This window comes from Pseudophryne corroboree, chromosome 1, assembly GCF_028390025.1.
Source record: "Pseudophryne corroboree isolate aPseCor3 chromosome 1, aPseCor3.hap2, whole genome shotgun sequence".
Classification (NCBI taxonomy): domain Eukaryota; kingdom Metazoa; phylum Chordata; class Amphibia; order Anura; family Myobatrachidae; genus Pseudophryne; species Pseudophryne corroboree.
In genome coordinates, this window is record NC_086444.1 from 811,137,650 (window position 1) to 811,160,522 (window position 22,873).

The 22,873-nt window shown below is 40.7% G+C and overlaps 1 protein-coding gene across 3 annotated transcripts in view; it reads left to right on the forward strand.

The window, feature by feature from the left end:
* The window catches only part of TBCK (TBC1 domain containing kinase), a 733,906-nt gene that overhangs the window by 2,619 nt on the left and 708,414 nt on the right, over positions 1–22,873 (forward strand). Inside the window, exons 1-2 of one of the 3 annotated variants that reach the window (XM_063919252.1) lie at positions 12,934–13,106; positions 13,970–14,196. In XM_063919252.1, the coding sequence (XP_063775322.1) occupies positions 14,004–14,196 (193 nt within the window). In that variant the 5' untranslated portion in view covers positions 12,934–13,106; positions 13,970–14,003. Of the gene's footprint in view, positions 1–12,933; positions 13,107–13,969; positions 14,197–22,873 lie in introns of those variants that run through there. The other 2 variants (XM_063919243.1, XM_063919248.1) reach the window with 2 other exon arrangements.

Sequence of the window (22,873 nt, forward strand, 5' to 3'; positions counted from 1 at the left end):
AGATATACATACCTGGGACTGTTTTCTATGCGTTTCCAGTGGGATGATGGCTATATCTTTTTTATTTACGTGGGATGATCACGTTTTTAGCGCAGATATACATACCTGGGACTGTTTTCTATGCATTTCCAGTGGGATGATGGCTATATCTTTTTTATTTACGTGGGATGATCACATTTTTAGCGCAGATATACATACCTGGGACTGTTTTCTATGCGTTTCCAGTGGGATGATGGCTATATCTTTTTTATTTACGTGGGATGATCACGTTTTTAGAGCAGATATACATACCTGGGACTGTTTTTTATGCATTTCCGTTGGGATGATGGCTATATCTTTTTTATTTACGTGGGATGATCACGTTTTTAGCGCAGATATACATACCGTGGACTGTTTTCTATGCGTTGCCAGTGGGATGATGGCTATATCTTTTGTATTTACGTGGGATGATCACGTTTTTAGCGCTGATATACATACCTGGGACTGTTTTCTATGCGTTTCCAGTGGGATGATGGCTATATCTTTTTTATTTACGTGGGATGATCACGTTTTTAGCGCAGATATACATACCTGGGACTGTTTTCTATGCGTTTCCAGTGGGATGATGTCTATATCTTTTTTATTTACGTGGGATGATCACGTTTTTAGCGCAGATATACATACCTGGGACTGTTTTCTATGCGTTTCCAGTGGGATGATGGCTATATCTTTTTTATTTACGTGGGATGATCACGTTTTTAGCGCAGATAGACATACCTGGGACAGTTTTCTATGCGTTTCCAGTGGGATGATGGCTATATCTTTTGTATTTACGTGGGATGATCACGTTTTTAGCGCAGATATATATACCTGGGACTGTTTTCTATGCGTTTCCAGTGGGATGATGGCTATATCTTTTTTATTTACGTGGGATGATCAAGTTTTTAGCGCAGATATACATACCTGGGACTGTTTTCTATGCGTTTCCGTTGGGATGATGGCTATATCTTTTTTATTTACGTGGGATGATCACGTTTTTAGCGCAGATACACATACCTGGGACTGTTTTCTATGCGTTTCCAGTGGGATGATGGCTATATCTTTTGTATTTACGTGGGATGATCACGTTTTTAGCGCAGATATACATACCTGGGACTGTTTTCTATGCGTTTCCAGTGGGATGATGGCTATATATTTTTTATTTACGTGGGATGATCACGTTTTTAGCGCAGATAGACATACCTGGACAGTTTTCTATGCGTTTCCAGTGGGATGATGGCTATATCTTTTTTATTTACGTGGGATGATCAAGTTTTTAGCGCAGATATATATACCTGGGACTGTTTTCTATGCGTTTCCAGTGGGATGATGGCTATATCTTTTTTATTTACGTGGGATGATCACGTTTTTAGCGCAGATATACATACCTGGGACTGTTTTCTATGCGTTTCCGTTGGGATGATGGCTATATCTTTTTTATTTACGTGGGATGATCAAGTTTTTAGCGCAGATATACATACCTGGGACTGTTTTCTATGCGTTTCCGTTGGGATGATGGCTATATCTTTTGTATTTACGTGGGATGATCACGTTTTTAGCGCAGATATATATACCTGGGACTGTTTTCTATGCGTTTCCAGTGGGATGATGGCTATATCTTTTTTATTTACGTGGGATGATCACGTTTTTAGCGCAGATATATATACCTGGGAGTTTTCTATGCGTTTCCAGTGGGATGATGGCTATATCTTTTTTATTTACGTGGGATGATCACGTTTTTAGCGCAGATATACATACCAGGGACTGTTTTCTATGCGTTTCCGGTGGGATGATGGCTATATCTTTTGTATTTACGTGGGATGATCACGTTTTTAGCGCAGATATACATACCTGGGACTGTTTTCTATGCGTTTCCAGTGGGATGATGGCTATATCTTTTTTATTTACGTGGGATGATCACGTTTTTAGCGCAGATATACATACCTGGGACTGTTTTCTATGCGTTTCCAGTGGGATGATGGCTATATCTTTTTTATTTACGTGGGATGATCACGTTTTTAGCGCAGATAGACATACCTGGGACAGTTTTCTATGCGTTTCCAGTGGGATGATGGCTATATCTTTTGTATTTACGTGGGATGATCACGTTTTTAGCGCAGATATATATACCTGGGACTGTTTTCTATGCGTTTCCAGTGGGATGATGGCTATATCTTTTTTATTTACGTGGGATGATCAAGTTTTTAGCGCAGATATACATACCTGGGACTGTTTTTATGCGTTTCCAGTGGGATGATGGCTATATCTTTTTTATTTACGTGGGATGATCACGTTTTTAGAGCAGATATACATACCTGGGACTGTTTTTTATGCGTTTCCGTTGGGATGATGGCTATATCTTTTTTATTTACGTGGGATGATCACGTTTTTAGCGCAGATACACATACCTGGGACTGTTTTCTATGCGTTTCCAGTGGGATGATGGCTATATCTTTTTTATTTACGTGGGATGATCACGTTTTTAGCGCAGATATACATAACTGGGACTGTTTTCTATGCGTTTCCAGTGGGATGATGGCTATATCTTTTGTATTTACGTGGGATGATCACGTTTTTAGCGCAGATATATGTACCTGGGACTGTTTTCTATGCGTTTCCAGTGGGATGATGGCTATATCTTTTTTATTTACGTGGGATGATCACGTTTTTAGCGCAGATATACATACCTGGGACTGTTTTTTATGCGTTTCCGTTGGGATGATGGCTATATCTTTTTTATTTACGTGGGATGATCACGTTTTTAGTAGTGATGAGCGAGGTTCGGTTTTACTCGGTTTTACTCGGTTCTCAAAACGGCATCTTATTGGCTATCCAAAACACGTGACATCCGTGAGCCAATAAGATGCTGTTTTGAGAACCGAGTAAAACCGAGTAAAACCGAATCCGCTCATTACTAGTTTTTAGCGCAGATATACATACCTGGGACTGTTTTCTATGCGTTTCCAGTGGGATGATGGCTATATCTTTTTTATTTACGTGGGATGATCACGTTTTTAGCGCAGATATACATACCTGGGACTGTTTTCTATGCGTTTCCAGTGGGATGATGGCTATATCTTTTTTATTTACGTGGGATGATCACGTTTTTAGCGCAGATATACATCCCACGTAAATAAAAAAGATATAGCCATCATCCCAACGGAAACGCATAAAAAACAGTCCAAGGTATGTATATCTGTGCTAAAAATGTGATCATCCCACGTAAATAAAAAAGATATAGCCATCATTCCAACGGAAACGCATAGAAAACTGTCCCAGGTATGTATATCTGCGCTAAAAACGTGATCATCCCACGTAAATAAAAAAGATATAGCCATCATCCCACTGGAAACGCATAGAAAACAGTCCCAGGTATGTATATCTGCGCTAAAAACATGATCATCCCATGTAAATACAAAAGATATAGCCATCATCCCACTGGAAACGCATAGAAAACTGTCCCAGGTATGTATATCTGCGCTAAAAACGTGATCATCCCACGTAAATAAAAAAGATATAGCCATCATCCCACTGGAAACGCATAGAAAACAGTCCCAGGTATATATATCTGCGCTAAAAACGTGATCATCCCACGTAAATACAAAAGATTTAGCCATCATCCCACTGGAAACGCATAGAAAACAGTCCCAGGTATGTATATCTGCGCTAAAAACGTGATCATCCCACGTAAATAAAAAAGATATAGCCATCATCCCACTGGAAACGCATAGAAAACAGTCCCAGGTATGTATATCTGCGCTAAAAACTTGATCATCCCACGTAAATAAAAAATATATAGCCATCATCCCACTGGAAACGCATAGAAAACTGTCCCAGGTATGTATATCTGCGCTAAAAACGTGATCATCCCACGTAAATAAAAAAGATATAGCCATCATCCCACCGGAAACGCATAGAAAACAGTCCCAGGTATATATATCTGCGCTAAAAACGTGATCATCCCACGTAAATACAAAAGATATAGCCATCATCCCACTGGAAACGCATAGAAAACAGTCCCAGGTATATATATCTGCGCTAAAAACGTGATCATCCCACGTAAATACAAAAGATATAGCCATCATCCCACCGGAAACGCATAGAAAACTGTCCCAGGTATGTATATCTGCGCTAAAAACGTGATCATCCCACGTAAATACAAAAGATATAGCCATCATCCCACCGGAAATGCATAGAAAACAGTCCCAGGTATGTATATCTGCGCTAAAAACGTGATCATCCCACGTAAATAAAAAAGATATAGCCATCATCCCACTGGAAACGCATAGAAAACAGTCCCAGGTATGTCTATCTGCGCTAAAAACGTGATCATCCCACGTAAATAAAAAAGATATAGCCATCATCCCACTGGAAACGCATAGAAAACTGTCCCAGGTATGTATATCTGCGCTAAAAACGTGATCATCCCACGTAAATACAAAAGATATAGCCATCATCCCACCGGAAACGCATAGAAAACAGTCCCAGGTATGTATATCTGCGCTAAAAACGTGATCATCCCACGTAAATAAAAAAGATATAGCCATCATCCCACCGGAAACGCATAGAAAACAGTCCCAGGTATGTATATCTGCGCTAAAAACGTGATCATCCCACGTAAATAAAAAAGATATAGCCATCATCCCACGGGAAACGCATAGAAAACTGTCCCAGGTATGTATATCTGCGCTAAAAACGTGATCATCCCACGTAAATACCATAGATATAGCCATCATCCCACCGGAAACGCATAGAAAACAGTCCCAGGTATGTATATCTGCGCTAAAAACGTTTTTAGCGCTGATATACATACCTGGGACTGTTTTCTATGCGTTTCCAGTGGGATGATGGCTATATCTTTTTTATTTACATGGGATGATCACGTTTTTAGCGCAGATATACATACCTGGGACTGTTTTCTATGCGTTTCCAGTGGGATGATGGCTATATCTTTTTTATTTACATGGGATGATCACGTTTTTAGCGCAGATATACATACCTGGGACTGTTTTCTATGCGTTTCCAGTGGGATGATGGCTATATCTTTTTTATTTACGTGGGATGATCACGTTTTTAGCGCAGATAGACATACCTGGGACAGTTTTCTATGCGTTTCCAGTGGGATGATGGCTATATCTTTTGTATTTACGTGGGATGATCACGTTTTTAGCGCAGATATATATACCTGGGACTGTTTTCTATGCGTTTCCAGTGGGATGATGGCTATATCTTTTTTATTTACGTGGGATGATCAAGTTTTTAGCGCAGATATACATACCTGGGACTGTTTTCTATGCGTTTCCAGTGGGATGATGGCTATATCTTTTGTATTTACGTGGGATGATCACGTTTTTAGCGCAGATATACATACCTGGGACTGTTTTCTATGCGTTTCCAGTGGGATGATGGCTATATATTTTTTATTTACGTGGGATGATCACGTTTTTAGCGCAGATAGACATACCTGGACAGTTTTCTATGCGTTTCCAGTGGGATGATGGCTATATCTTTTTTATTTACGTGGGATGATCAAGTTTTTAGCGCAGATATACATACCTGGGACTGTTTTCTATGCGTTTCCAGTGGGATGATGGCTATATATTTTTTATTTACGTGGGATGATCACGTTTTTAGCGCAGATATACATACCTGGGACTGTTTTCTATGCGTTTCCAGTGGGATGATGGCTATATCTTTTTTATTTACGTGGGATGATCAAGTTTTTAGCGCAGATATACATACCTGGGACTGTTTTCTATGCGTTTCCGTTGGGATGATGGCTATATCTTTTGTATTTACGTGGGATGATCACGTTTTTAGCGCAGATATATATACCTGGGACTGTTTTCTATGCGTTTCCAGTGGGATGATGGCTATATCTTTTTTATTTACGTGGGATGATCACGTTTTTAGCGCAGATATATATACCTGGGAGTTTTCTATGCGTTTCCAGTGGGATGATGGCTATATCTTTTTTATTTACGTGGGATGATCACGTTTTTAGCGCAGATATACATACCAGGGACTGTTTTCTATGCGTTTCCGGTGGGATGATGGCTATATCTTTTGTATTTACGTGGGATGATCACGTTTTTAGCGCAGATATACATACCTGGGACTGTTTTCTATGCGTTTCCAGTGGGATGATGGCTATATCTTTTTTATTTACGTGGGATGATCACGTTTTTAGCGCAGATATACATACCTGGGACTGTTTTCTATGCGTTTCCAGTGGGATGATGGCTATATCTTTTTTATTTACGTGGGATGATCACGTTTTTAGCGCAGATAGACATACCTGGGACAGTTTTCTATGCGTTTCCAGTGGGATGATGGCTATATCTTTTGTATTTACGTGGGATGATCACGTTTTTAGCGCAGATATATATACCTGGGACTGTTTTCTATGCGTTTCCAGTGGGATGATGGCTATATCTTTTTTATTTACGTGGGATGATCAAGTTTTTAGCGCAGATATACATACCTGGGACTGTTTTTATGCGTTTCCAGTGGGATGATGGCTATATCTTTTTTATTTACGTGGGATGATCACGTTTTTAGAGCAGATATACATACCTGGGACTGTTTTTTATGCGTTTCCGTTGGGATGATGGCTATATCTTTTTTATTTACGTGGGATGATCACGTTTTTAGCGCAGATACACATACCTGGGACTGTTTTCTATGCGTTTCCAGTGGGATGATGGCTATATCTTTTTTATTTACGTGGGATGATCACGTTTTTAGCGCAGATATACATAACTGGGACTGTTTTCTATGCGTTTCCAGTGGGATGATGGCTATATCTTTTGTATTTACGTGGGATGATCACGTTTTTAGCGCAGATATATGTACCTGGGACTGTTTTCTATGCGTTTCCAGTGGGATGATGGCTATATCTTTTTTATTTACGTGGGATGATCACGTTTTTAGCGCAGATATACATACCTGGGACTGTTTTTTATGCGTTTCCGTTGGGATGATGGCTATATCTTTTTTATTTACGTGGGATGATCACGTTTTTAGTAGTGATGAGCGAGGTTCGGTTTTACTCGGTTTTACTCGGTTCTCAAAACGGCATCTTATTGGCTATCCAAAACACGTGACATCCGTGAGCCAATAAGATGCTGTTTTGAGAACCGAGTAAAACCGAGTAAAACTGAATCCGCTCATCACTAGTTTTTAGCGCAGATATACATACCTGGGACTGTTTTCTATGCGTTTCCAGTGGGATGATGGCTATATCTTTTTTATTTACGTGGGATGATCACGTTTTTAGCGCAGATATACATACCTGGGACTGTTTTCTATGCGTTTCCAGTGGGATGATGGCTATATCTTTTTTATTTACGTGGGATGATCACGTTTTTAGCGCAGATATACATCCCACGTAAATAAAAAAGATATAGCCATCATTCCAACGGAAACGCATAGAAAACTGTCCCAGGTATGTATATCTGCGCTAAAAACGTGATCATCCCACGTAAATAAAAAAGATATAGCCATCATCCCACTGGAAACGCATAGAAAACAGTCCCAGGTATGTATATCTGCGCTAAAAACATGATCATCCCATGTAAATACAAAAGATATAGCCATCATCCCACTGGAAACGCATAGAAAACTGTCCCAGGTATGAATATCTGCGCTAAAAACGTGATCATCCCACGTAAATAAAAAAGATATAGCCATCATCCCACTGGAAACGCATAGAAAACAGTCCCAGGTATATATATCTGCGCTAAAAACGTGATCATCCCACGTAAATACAAAAGATTTAGCCATCATCCCACTGGAAACGCATAGAAAACAGTCCCAGGTATGTATATCTGCGCTAAAAACGTGATCATCCCACGTAAATAAAAAATATATAGCCATCATCCCACTGGAAACGCATAGAAAACTGTCCCAGGTATGTATATCTGCGCTAAAAACGTGATCATCCCACGTAAATAAAAAAGATATAGCCATCATCCCACCGGAAACGCATAGAAAACAGTCCCAGGTATATATATCTGCGCTAAAAACGTGATCATCCCACGTAAATACAAAAGATATAGCCATCATCCCACTGGAAACGCATAGAAAACAGTCCCAGGTATATATATCTGCGCTAAAAACGTGATCATCCCACGTAAATACAAAAGATATAGCCATCATCCCACCGGAAACGCATAGAAAACTGTCCCAGGTATGTATATCTGCGCTAAAAACGTGATCATCCCACGTAAATACAAAAGATATAGCCATCATCCCACCGGAAATGCATAGAAAACAGTCCCAGGTATGTATATCTGCGCTAAAAACGTGATCATCCCACGTAAATAAAAAAGATATAGCCATCATCCCACTGGAAACGCATAGAAAACAGTCCCAGGTATGTCTATCTGCGCTAAAAACGTGATCATCCCACGTAAATAAAAAAGATATAGCCATCATCCCACTGGAAACGCATAGAAAACTGTCCCAGGTATGTATATCTGCGCTAAAAACGTGATCATCCCACGTAAATACAAAAGATATAGCCATCATCCCACCGGAAACGCATAGAAAACAGTCCCAGGTATGTATATCTGCGCTAAAAACGTGATCATCCCACGTAAATAAAAAAGATATAGCCATCATCCCACTGGAAACGCATAGAAAACTGTCCCAGGTATGTATATCTGCGCTAAAAACGTGATCATCCCACGTAAATACCATAGATATAGCCATCATCCCACCGGAAACGCATAGAAAACAGTCCCAGGTATGTATATCTGCGCTAAAAACGTGATCATCCCACGTAAATAAAAAAGATATAGCCATCATCCCACTGGAAACGCATAGAAAACAGTCCCAGGTATGTATATCTGCGCTAAAAACGTGATCATCCCACGTAAATAAAAAAGATATAGCCATCATCCCACCGGAAACGCATAGAAAACAGTCCCAGGTATGTATATCTGCGCTAAAAACGTGATCATCCCACGTAAATAAAAAAGATATAGCCATCATCCCACTGGAAACGCATAGAAAACTGTCCCAGGTATGTATATCTGCGCTAAAAACGTGATCATCCCACGTAAATACAAAAGATATAGCCATCATCCCACTGGAAACGCATAGAAAACAGTCCCAGGTATGTATATCTGCGCTAAAAACGTGATCATCCCACGTAAATAAAAAAGATATAGCCATCATCCCACCGGAAATGCATAGAAAACAGTCCCAGGTATGTATATCTGCGCTAAAAACGTGATCATCCCACGTAAATAAAAAAGATATAGCCATCATCCCACTGGAAACGCATAGAAAACTGTCCCAGGTATGTATATCTGCGCTAAAAACGTGATCATCCCACGTAAATACCATAGATATAGCCATCATCCCACCGGAAACACATAGAAAACAGTCCCAGGTATGTATATCTGCGCTAAAAACGTGATCATCCCACGTAAATACAAAAGATATAGCCATCATCCCACTGGAAACGCATAGAAAACAGTCCTAGGTATGTATATCTGCGCTAAAAACGTGATCATCCCACGTAAATAAAAAAGATATAGCCATCATCCCACTGGAAACGCATAGAAAACAGTCCCAGGTATGTATATCTGCGCTAAAAACGTGATCATCCCACGTAAATACAAAAGATATAGCCATCATCCCACTGGAAACGCATAGAAAACAGTCCCAGGTATGTATATCTGCGCTAAAAACGTGATCATCCCACGTAAATAAAAAAGATATAGCCATCATCCCACTGGAAACGCATAGAAAACAGTCCCAGGTATGTATATCTGCGCTAAAAACTTGATCATCCCACGTAAATAAAAAATATATAGCCATCATCCCACTGGAAACGCATAGAAAACTGTCCCAGGTATGTCTATCTGCGCTAAAAATGTGATCATCCCACGTAAATAAAAAAGATATAGCCATCATCCCACTGGAAACGCATAGAAAACAGTCCCAGGTATGTATATCTGCGCTAAAAACGTGATCATCCCACGTAAATACAAAAGATATAGCCGTCATCCCACTGGAAACGCGTAGAAAACAGTCCCAGGTATGTATATCTGCGCTAAAAACGTGATCATCCCACGTAAATACAAAAGATATAGCCATCATCCCACTGGAAACGCATAGAAAACTGTCCCAGGTATGTCTATCTGCGCTAAAAACGTGATCATCCCACGTAAATACAAAAGATATAGCCATCATCCCACTGGAAACGCATAGAAAACTGTCCCAGGTATGTATATCTGCGCTAAAAACGTGATCATCCCACGTAAATACCATAGATATAGCCATCATCCCACCGGAAACGCATAGAAAACAGTCCCAGGTATGTATATCTGCGCTAAAAACGTGATCATCCCACGTAAATAAAAAAAGATATAGCCATCATCCCACTGGAAACGCATAGAAAACAGTCCCAGGTATGTATATCTGCGCTAAAAACGTGATCATCCCACGTAAATAAAAAAGATATAGCCATCATCCCACTGGAAACGCATAGAAAACAGTCCCAGGTATGTATATCTGCGCTAAAAACGTGATCATCCCACGTAAATAAAAAAGATATAGCCATCATCCCACTGGAAACGCATAGAAAACTGTCCCAGGTATGTCTATCTGCGCTAAAAACGTGATCATCCCACGTAAATAAAAAAGATATAGCCATCATCCCACTGGAAACGCATAGAAAACTGTCCCAGGTATGTATATCTGCGCTAAAAACGTGATCATCCCATGTAAATACCATAGATATAGCCATCATCCCACCGGAAACACATAGAAAACAGTCCCAGGTATGTATATCTGCGCTAAAAACGTGATCATCCCACGTAAATAAAAAAGATATAGCCATCATCCCACTGGAAACGCATAGAAAACAGTCCCAGGTATGTATATCTGCGCTAAAAACGTGATCATCCCACGTAAATAAAAAAGATATAGCCATCATCCCACTGGAAACGCATAGAAAACTGTCCCAGGTATGTCTATCTGCGCTAAAAACGTGATCATCCCACGTAAATAAAAAAGATATAGCCATCATCCCACTGGAAACGCATAGAAAACTGTCCCAGGTATGTATATCTGCGCTAAAAACGTGATCATCCCACGTAAATACCATAGATATAGCCATCATCCCACCGGAAACACATAGAAAACAGTCCCAGGTATGTATATCTGCGCTAAAAACGTGATCATCCCACGTAAATACAAAAGATATAGCCATCATCCCACTGGAAACGCATAGAAAACAGTCCTAGGTATGTATATCTGCGCTAAAAACGTGATCATCCCACGTAAATAAAAAAGATATAGCCATCATCCCACTGGAAACGCATAGAAAACAGTCCCAGGTATGTATATCTGCGCTAAAAACGTGATCATCCCACGTAAATACAAAAGATATAGCCATCATCCCACTGGAAACGCATAGAAAACAGTCCCAGGTATGTATATCTGCGCTAAAAACGTGATCATCCCACGTAAATAAAAAAGATATAGCCATCATCCCACTGGAAACGCATAGAAAACAGTCCCAGGTATGTATATCTGCGCTAAAAACTTGATCATCCCACGTAAATAAAAAATATATAGCCATCATCCCACTGGAAACGCATAGAAAACTGTCCCAGGTATGTCTATCTGCGCTAAAAATGTGATCATCCCACGTAAATAAAAAAGATATAGCCATCATCCCACTGGAAACGCATAGAAAACAGTCCCAGGTATGTATATCTGCGCTAAAAACGTGATCATCCCACGTAAATACAAAAGATATAGCCGTCATCCCACTGGAAACGCGTAGAAAACAGTCCCAGGTATGTATATCTGCGCTAAAAACGTGATCATCCCACGTAAATACAAAAGATATAGCCATCATCCCACTGGAAACGCATAGAAAACTGTCCCAGGTATGTCTATCTGCGCTAAAAACGTGATCATCCCACGTAAATAAAAAAGATATAGCCATCATCCCACTGGAAACGCATAGAAAACTGTCCCAGGTATGTATATCTGCGCTAAAAACGTGATCATCCCACGTAAATACCATAGATATAGCCATCATCCCACCGGAAACGCATAGAAAACAGTCCCAGGTATGTATATCTGCGCTAAAAACGTGATCATCCCACGTAAATAAAAAAGATATAGCCATCATCCCACTGGAAACGCATAGAAAACAGTCCCAGGTATGTATATCTGCGCTAAAAACGTGATCATCCCACGTAAATAAAAAAGATATAGCCATCATCCCACTGGAAACGCATAGAAAACAGTCCCAGGTATGTATATCTGCGCTAAAAACGTGATCATCCCACGTAAATAAAAAAGATATAGCCATCATCCCACTGGAAACGCATAGAAAACTGTCCCAGGTATGAAAATGGTAGAGGGTGCCAGGACTCAATATTGATATTAGGATGCTGGTTTCCTTATTTCATTATATGGCTTTGTTGTTATAAACCGATGCAGAAACAATATAAATGCTGTTACTTTTTTTTAACTATGAATATATCATTTAAAAGCTTTATGTGCTTGCTGTAGTTTGTAAATTCTCAGTTGAGGTTAAAAAATATAGTGACATCTAGAGGTGCGAATAGGAACTACAGGCAATCATCCCGATCATCCCTTTCTGTGATCATCCTTTTAGTACATCCCCCCTGGAAGATAACATATAACGGAGCCTATTCCTATTGTTTTGAAAGAGCTGCAGCCAGTTAAAGATCGGTGGCATGGGTGGCCAATGGCAATCAATGCACTGCAGCAGGAAGACCGTTGTGACCGTATAGCAGCTACAGCGTAGTCCTCCCAGCCCCAGGTCTGTCCACTATGCTGCTGTAGCGGCGGCACCAACACATTTGCACAGCCATGTCTGCAGCACTGGGAGCCGGAACCCTCCTCCTCCTCCTCCCCCGCACGATGATGTCCTGCCTACCGCGCTGTCGCCCAGCTATGATGTGTTTGTGGCTACGGTCATGTGACGGCAGCTCTCCCTGCCTTGGTGCAGTCTGGTAGTGTGTGAGATGCTGGCAGCGTCGGTGCCGTGAGACAGACACAGCAGATATTCAGCAGGAGGATCACACAGGGTGAGACAGGCTGCTGCCCTCTGCCCTGCGCCTCTGTCAGCATGCAGCTCCTCCTGCAGACAATGCGTCAGCTGTGTGCTGTCATCATGTTGTGCAGTTATCTTTAGGGAGATGGTTTTGTCTCATTTCTGATTGTATTGAAATAAATATTAGCTGGATGTTAACAGCTTTACAGAGTGTTTTAAACAGTGTTTCCACATTGTGCTGGGCAAGCTGGTATTGCTTCAGAGGCACCCCTTTGTGACAGTAAAAATGTGTTTGAGTAAAATACTTTAATGAAGAGAATATTACTAAAGACAAGAGAATATTACTAGAGACAGATTTACATAATTTAGTGTACTGATTATATTCATTGCCCGCCATACTTTAGTGACCAACATTGAATAATTTCCAGGATCCCTTTAGGGAACGGTCCAGCGCCATCATGTTGTGCAGTTGTCTCTGGGAAGGTGATGGTATCATTTCTGATTGTATTGGAATAAATATTTGCCTCATCTTCACACTGTGAATGTTGCACAGCGCACTAGATGGGCCGCCATATAACAAACAACAGGACTAGTAAGAATATTGCTGATCCTGAGAATTACGAGAACATGGGAGGTGGTACAATGCCATTGGTCACTTGGAAACTCATCTACATAATTTCAGCCTGTCCCGTTTTTGTTTATAAAAAGTGGCAGTTGCAACAGCACTAGAAATATTGGGTAGTTTGTTTCCTAGTATACATAGTGCTGTGTAAATTAACACCATTGTTCAGAATCCTAAAGCAGTTGCAAGCTGTTATTATTAAATGGTACATCACCTATAGAAATGAATGCAATTCTGTACTCTAATACCAGCATACTGTATATTGTTTACCACAGCTTTTTCCCTGCCTGGCTCCGCTAGCCTTACACGATGGCTCCTCTGAAGGATGCTGAATTGGGAGCTTTCACCTTCTTTGCGTCGGCTCTTCCTCATGATGTCTGTGGAAGTAACGGCCTCCCTCTCACTCCAAATTCTATCAAAATCCTGGGGCGATTTCAAGTCCTCAAGACTATTGTCCACCCCAGACTATGCCAGTATGTGGATATCTCTCGGGGTAAACATGGTACGTTGGAGCATTTAATTACTTTAACCTTTGCTTTCCATATAATGTTTACTTTTGTATAAGTCTATTGCAGTCAGTTAGAAATTACACTTAAAGTCAAACTAAATTAGTTTCAAGCTTCATTTGAATCCCTCTATGACATGGTATACATACAGATGTGTCCAAATACATCCTCCTGGTACGTAAAACCACCCATTCTAGTTGCTCCATGCTGTGGCGTGACTCTGCAGCGCAGAGCATCTTCCAGTGCTTATTTTTCTATTAAAATGCATATTATTAGCAAACAATGCTAATAGGACATACAAGCAGCTTATGCTGATTAAAATGATATGCGACATGCCTATATGCTATGTGCGCCCACGGCTGTATCTGCATAGGAAATGCTACGTTACAGTGGGATGTAGTCACCATCCCGGCGGTTGAGATCCTGGCTGTCAGCATACCAACGTCGGGATCCTGGACGCCAGAATGCCGGCAGTGGGCCCAGGACTATTCCCACTCTTGGGTGTTCACGACACCCTTAGAGTGGGATTAGAACCTGTGGCGAGCCCGCAAGGGGGCTTACTTGCATTCGCCCCCCTGCCGGCATTCGGCGTCGGTGTGCTGACTGCCGGGATTCCGACCACCGGATACCCAACGCTACATAGGGATCTCCAGGAAAACACTGGAATATACCATTTGTATGCAGATGCAGAGAATATAGCCAAGCCACATATCATTTTGATCAACAGAGTCTGCTTGTGCGTCTTATTCACACAGCGATGCAAATAAGACATATTCGGCAAAAAAGACGCCCAAATCTAATGGCGTTTTAAGGGACCTGTCAGCTCAGTCACACCAGGCATCTCCTGCTGCGTGGCTTATTGAGGCAAGATGTACACACCTGTATTCTGTTGGCAACACCTTTACTATTAAACTTAGCTTCTTAGATAATGTTATTGCATTCTTGGAAATTATGTACAGTATATAGTATTGTGATATTTATTTTGAATACTTTTAAAAATACATTTTATATATAATATAATGAGTACCTTCAACTCAGGTAGGCCAGATATGCACAACATACAGTCTGCATGTTTTAGATCAGGCATGTCCAAACTACACATCCCAGCATGCCCTGACACAGCTTTAGCATTCTCTGACATCAAAACTGTGTCAGGGCATGCTGGGATATGTAGTTTCACAACAGCTGGAGGGCCACAGGTTGGACATGCCTGTTTTAGATGGTCACTGGGCCTATATAGAGTCTTATATATTTTTGTACATCTCTGAGTATAAGGATATATACTTACTATGCTTCTGTTTGCCTGTGATTGTGATTAAAAGTCAAACTATAGGCCTTATTCAGATGTGGATGGGTCTGTGCATGCTCATTAGCAATAATGCGAGATCCTTCACCATACGGCCGAATTCCTGAAAGATGCGGCCTCAAAGTAATTGACAGCGGCAGGCATTAAGTGGGCGGTGATGAGGAGGGCAAAACAGCGGGCGCATTAGCAGTGTTTTCGGGTGTCTGCGTGATGTCACACACAGCCGCTCCAGGAGAAATAATGCAGCTGGACCGCCTGCCAGCGCAGCCCCGGCAAGGGGTCAACGCCACATGCTGGGCGGCATTACTCTGTGCTTGGCGGCTCCCAGAATATGAGTATATGGGCGCAGATTTTCTTGCGGATGCAAGATCTGCGTCCATCTCTCAATAACCCCTTATGTGTGGTGCTACTAGACATGTACTGTATGTGCGATCACAGAATTAGTAGGTAGCTATGCAGCCATTAGTTTCACTGTGGACATACTGTACTTGGCACTCTAGTATTATGGTCAGGGTGTCCGTTGGTAAAATATGAGGGGTTGATCATATATTGAACATGATTACTGGTTAATACGGATAGATTGGGATGATTTGACAGTGCTATAAGTAATCTCAGAGAGACCGAGGACCATGGGATGGCTCAGAACCATTATGAAGGTGAAGGTCAGTGTGCTCTGAGCACTGTAACCAAATGGTGTAGCTCTAAGTAAGAATAGCTGCCTTTGTGGCTGACTGCTTCACTGTATGAAGCAATAGCTGTTTACATTAACTGAAGTGAAGTATTCATTGCTTTTGTCCTAAAATGATGTTCATCCTGATAACGGAAGATTTTAAGATAATTTAATTTGGAATCAGACTATCTGGTTTCATACAGTTAAAATACAGTGGTGTCCTTCCACAGCAGGAGATGAAGATACATAAGGGAAGTCCTCACCATCTGCAGTTGTCTGGATATTGGAGTAATAACTAATATCTAAATTCAGCGGTTGCAGATATGGATGTAACGCAGGTATAGTCAAATAAAAGTTTGAAGAATGATACAGCTCATAAACGGTTTCAGTATGATTTACCGAAGGTCATAATCCCGACAGCCATTCACCAACATGGTCAAAATAGAGACATTCTTCAGAATACCGACATTTCAAAATACCGACATGAGTTTTCTGGGTTTATTATGTCAGTGTCGACATAGGTCAACATGGACCCCGTGTAAGTGTACCGCGTCCCCTCACATGGCTCGCAGCTTCGGGCACAGTGCTTCGCTGCGCTCTGCACACTATTATACCCCCCCTCCAGGTCCACTGAGATGGTAAAGTATGAACAAGTCTGTTTTTGGCCAAAAATTCCTTAAAAACGCATATCGGCATTTTGACATGTTGGCATTTCATATGTCGAAATTCTGGCTATGTTGGCATTTTGAACATGTTGGTATTTTGACCATGTCGGTATTTTGACTGTCGGTCAATGGCTGATGGGATTATGACCATCGGTATTGTCTCCGTCAGTAAATCAACTGCTACCCCCATAAAAGGCTAATGACAATCAAATGTTGTACTGTTGGCATCAGTTGTGTCGTAAAATGAAATATTAATCATTATCAATAGCTGTTGTCGGGTACAATATAAAACTCACATTCCACTAGTGATATAACTTCTGTGGCAAGTTTACTTGACCATTTCCAATTGTTAGTACTCCCTGCTCCCTCTCTGTACTGTTTTACAATAGAGACTGTACAGGGACAGACCTTTGCAGTACAGAAGGGGAGTAGCATTGAGAAATGCACAGTGGAATCTTTCATCAAGGGACATTTACAGAATCCTGCACCTTTCCTTACACCCTCATCCCGCTATTTTAAAGAATTTTATATTATTTCATAGTTCGCAATGTTAAAGGAAAAGTTTGTCAGTGCAGCTATACTTTCTGCAAAAGTTTGATGTGTTTACCTTTTTGAAAAGATAATTATTCTATTAATTCAGACTCAAATATCAGATCTGTCTTTCCGTAGGAAACCAACAGTAAAGGGGGGTACACACGGAGCGATATTCTAAGCAATCTGACTAGATTGCTTAGAATTTCAGCATTATCGCTCTGTGTGTACCCCCTACAGCGATAGCGATGCGCAGCCCCGCGCATCGCTATCGCTGGTGCTAGATTGGCCTGCATTGGTGCTAGATTGGCCGATCTAGCGGGTCGCTCACTTCACCCGCTGGGTGAAATGAGCGGCTGCCCCGTCTCCCCCCCGTACGCTCAGCACAGATCGTGCTGTGCTGAGCGGCGGGAGAGATGTGTGCTGAGCGGTTTGCTCAGCACACATCTCTCCCGCATCGGCCCGTCTATATAGGCCTTAAGGCTTCCCCAGTCTAAAATGGCTGATAACAGAAAATATTTGCTTAATCTTGATTGTGAAATATGCCAAGTTCTGTAATGGTGTGGCCATTTTTTGCATATTACAAGATGCCTTTTCAAGTGGAGTAAACTTGGCTCATTGACGAGCTGCATTCTTGTGCATGGATTATTAAAGCACAGTGGAATGTAAAGGGTGGAGATGCATTGGGATCAGTTATCCTGATGTCCTCTCTCTTCTCAGGATGGTGTGCCTGTGATCATCATTATTTGGCTGTGGTCATACCGCGTAGCATGCACAATGCAATTCAGCTCAGCTCTGAATGAGCCCTTAGGGGGCCTTTAAGCTCCTTTTACACTAAGTAAAAGTTTCCCTATAAAACATTTATAATATGTGATCCAGACATAGGATTAAAGAGGTGGATATGTTCCGGGCAGCATCAGGAATCTTCATCAGAAGATTTGAGGAATGCCGCGGACGAGAGTTGGAATTTAATATGTAAACAGACTCTTAGTATGAGAAAACGGTGTGGGTATAGTATACAGGTAATCATTTGTTGTCCTTTGTTTTTCCTTGTAGCGAAGGATATTTTCAGGCCACATAAACCATGCCTCCTTATTTCATTACCTTGGAAAGCAGAGCATATCTGTAACTGAGGACTAGTAATATGTTACAGCACAACTACTTTCTAATTGCTTTTCCAGATGCGTGGTCTTTTATCACCTCTCGAACACAGAGCACATTTAATGTTCACTGACAATTGTCTTTATTACAGGCTCAGCCATCTATTGTTCCACTTACATTTTATATTCATTTTCATGCTCACCACGGATCAAAAACCTCACCGTGGATTACATGAGCTGGGGAAAGGGCCCAACAGGGATTGATTTTCGCTCTGGCTGTGCTCACGTTAAGTATGTCATTTACTACAGCTGTCTGTAGACACCTTTTCTGCTGGTGCAGATAAATGTTTAACATGGAACGGTTCCTTCTGTACCAAAATGTACCTATGACATCTGACAAATGCATAGTCACTAAGGGGCAGATGTACTAAGCATTGGAGAGAGATAAACTACCAACCAATCAGCTCCTCACTGTTATTTTTCAAACACAGCCAGTAACATGACAGTTATTCGCTGATTGGTTGGTATTTTATCTCTTTCCAATTTACCTCTCTCCAAGGCCTAGTACATATGCCTGTGAATCTTTTACTCATTATACAGACACTATGGACAGTGGTTAAATTTTAGCAAAATGGAGTGCCGCTTTAATGCTACAGATCTAAACTTGGATTTGGGCTTTATTTATCAATTCAATATCCTTCTTTTCAGAATAAAGGAAATTCCCCATCTGGTTTAATGTAACATGGAGATCTTATATGGACTGTGCTACAAACAATACGCAGCTTGGAAGATGTATTGAACAGTGCAGTTCATTCCTCAGATCTCCAGCCATTAACCATACATCCTAGCCTTTGCCACAGTACAGCCCTCTGTTATTATTGGACAGAGTATTACTACTGATAAAATGCTTTATAACCATACATCATATGGCTAGAAGGCTGGTTTTCCACAGCCTCTACTTTTCTCTAAATATTTGACGAAAGATTGAAGTTCCATCAATGTCTGATGGCTCCATCTCATCTATACGGGATCTCTCTACTTAGGTGGGAGATTTATGAAAGCTTGGAGAGAGATAAAGTGGAAATAGATAAAGTACCAACTTTCAAATTGCATATTATATAACTGCAAAACTGCTTAATCCAGCATTGTAATTACATTATTTTACGGACTGTATTTGAAAAGTGACAGTTTGAATCTGATTGGTTGGTACTTTATCTCTCTCCTCTTTATCTATTTCCAAGCTTTGATAAATCCACCTAAGTATATAAATTCTAATGTACAGTATGCCTAGTTGGAAATGTGGGTAGATTAAAAATGGCTGCACTACGCTTTTAATCAAATACTTTTTTTTAAAACGTCATTCGTGAACAGAAAAGACCATGTGAAAATATTGATGTGTTAAGCTGTTTTGCAGTTACATTGTATGTAATTTAAGGTCTCCAGACCAACTCAATAGTTTAGAGTCGTCTATACAAAATGCATCTTGCAGGTTTGCACTGGTTGTAAACTGATTGCATTAAACACTGCATCGTTTCTTACAGTCATTGTTGTAGGTGTTTAGAATTAATATGTGAATCTGATTAATCATAATGTAAAGGCAATTGAATTTGCTAATCTGCTTTGTACACTTATAATACAAATAATTCCAAGGGGTTTCTGACAACATAAATATTGCAGTCATCTGAAGAAATTATTGATAAATCTTTGGCCGTTGATACCTTATTCCCAGTAAACGGTCGTTAATCACAAGCATACTGGTAGGTTAGTTGAATCCTGACAAAATGAAACATAATGTATGTGTGTCCATACCGGCGTGTTATTAAATCTAGACTGTAAACTCCAATGGAACAGAGACTAAAACATAAAAAATATTTTTTTCTTAAATCTAGGAGACAGGATGAAATTGTAGGAGCCAGACCACCACTCCCCCCCCCCCCCCCACACACACACACAAAAACAAACAAACCACAAAACAGAACCTGAAACCCAGCAAAGGGGGTACCCCCAGGCAAATCAGCCCTCCCTCTGCAATCGCACTGCTGTGCAGCTACCCACCGACCAACACCCCCACCATCTTCCTCCACTGCATTAATGAGCAGCTAATCCTCCACGGACAACCAGACCCCCACGGCCACACAACTAAGGAACTAACTCCAGGCAAACCACCTCCCCGCAGCCACCCTCCTGGGCAAACAATCCCTACGGTCACATCACTATCCTCTCCGAGGTCGCAATACCCGACCACACATAAACCCTCTTATCAGAGAGCTCTATGCAGCCAGAGTTTGGAGACAGCAGACAGTACAGGCTGGGACAGACAGGCACAGCAGTAATTGCAGGTCTGGATGGACACTAAGCACATGCACGAAATGGTCGGCACATTACAGCCTCGCCCCTGAATATCTGCTGGGGCTGATGAGGACCTGCTTCCTTCCTCCCTGCATAATCTGGTAGCCAGGCAGCAAATTCTAGGGGCCATGGCGACCTGGCACCTGGGATTTGTAACGCCTTGGACTAAAATGAATGACAAAGATATTAGTTAAAGTGCTGCATAAATTTGGTGATCCAACATTAATAAGCAATAATCTATTTTAACTTGCTAGTTAAATCTATTTAAAATTGCCACAGTAGTTTTAAAAAATGTTCTAGAATTGTACAGTCCATGGTTACTCGCCTATACGTGGCTGGCTAGTCAAAAATACAAGTGTTCTTAATGCATATTGTAGAAATTCATACATACTAACCCCTGGAAGAAACACCATTTGTACATCAGAGATCTTAGTGATGCTCTTCTAAAAAAGGATGGGATGGCTAGGCAAACTTTTGAACAAATGGTGCATTGAGTTCTTTAATATACACTGTATTAAAAATAAATAAGTAAAAGTTCTTTTCCATGAAATCCATTGAAGCCCAGTTTCTGGACGGACAATAGTTACAACATTATTTACAGTGCATGCCATATATTTATGCAGTCAGTCTTTCCATCTTTACGTTTTGTGACTTCCTCTGTATTACTATTGATGATTATAGTGTTCAGTCCTGAAACACTTGCACTATTACTGTAGGGGCTGTGCCTCTGCCTTTCAAGAGCTTAAAGTTATGAACTGTTTAAAAGTAATAATAGGGACAAAGGATTGTTCCATATCCCAGCTATAAATACTATTTCGTGCAGATGTAGAACATTTGCAGATATCAACAATTGCCTGGTTTTGATTTAAATCTTCAATCCTAACACAATAGCTAGAAGAAGAGTAAAAGCAGAGCAAGAATAATGTAACGTAGTAACAAGGACATTATTATTGTTATACATGTCCTGTCCATGACACTTTCCCCATCATGGTTTTATATGTCGTTAGAATATTGTTGGAAGAACAATGGGAGAATTTTAGTTTCCTCAATACTGCTTTTTAGATTTTACCTGCTTTTGAGAATTGCATTTGCAATTTTTTAATGAATGTAACCTAACATTTAATTATCATTAATAAGAATATTGTATTCTTTTTCATGTTTAAAATAAAATTTATAAAATGTTCACATTTTTCATTATTTTGTAGTAAATACATGCTGCTTCTATTTGGCACTGATCATTTCAACTGTGTGAGATTTAAGGATAACATGACACTGCAGAGTTATAAAAGGTGTTCCCATACTTTTCTAAATCATGGCGCCATAAAGTATCAACTCATGGCACCCCTAAGCCAAAAGTTTCTTAAGAAATTCTGCCAAAAATATTACATTCAGTAAATTGTGCTTATATGTCATCCATCAGTTATGTTGTGGTGGACAGGATTGCGCTTTTGTTTGTCCACATATTTTATGGTTGGCAGCCAACAGCTCTGGTTTTGCCTACCAAATGGACCAGTTCATCCTGGAACACTAAGCCATGGCGCCTCTGCAAGTGCCCCGTGACACCTCAGCGTGCCACGATACCCAGTTAGGCAGCCACTGAGTTATATCGTTGACAATAAATTAAAGCACTTTGCTACAGCAGTAAATATCAAGGCTTTTATTCTCGTAATGTGTCAAATGTTCCCTGAAATCTCACCTCTTCAGGCAAGCTTATGAAATTCTGGATATGCCCATATAACCTTTTATAAGTTTTCCTACCTAATTACATCCCCTCTGTACAGTCCAAACATATTCTCACATATTTTCTCTTTCTCACTTTCACATCCTCCTGAGCCCTGGCCAACACTGCTGCGTGACTATATCATACAGCTCACCAAGAACCTTTGCAATCTGGTGGACCATTATGCAATAGATAGCACCTATCCATGTGTATCAAATCCTGGGATGTAGTTGGCATCCTAACAGTAAGGATGCCGACAGTCAGAAGGCCGGCATCAGAATCCCAACACTACTCAGAATCCCGACGGTCACAATCACAGTATCAGGTGGAGG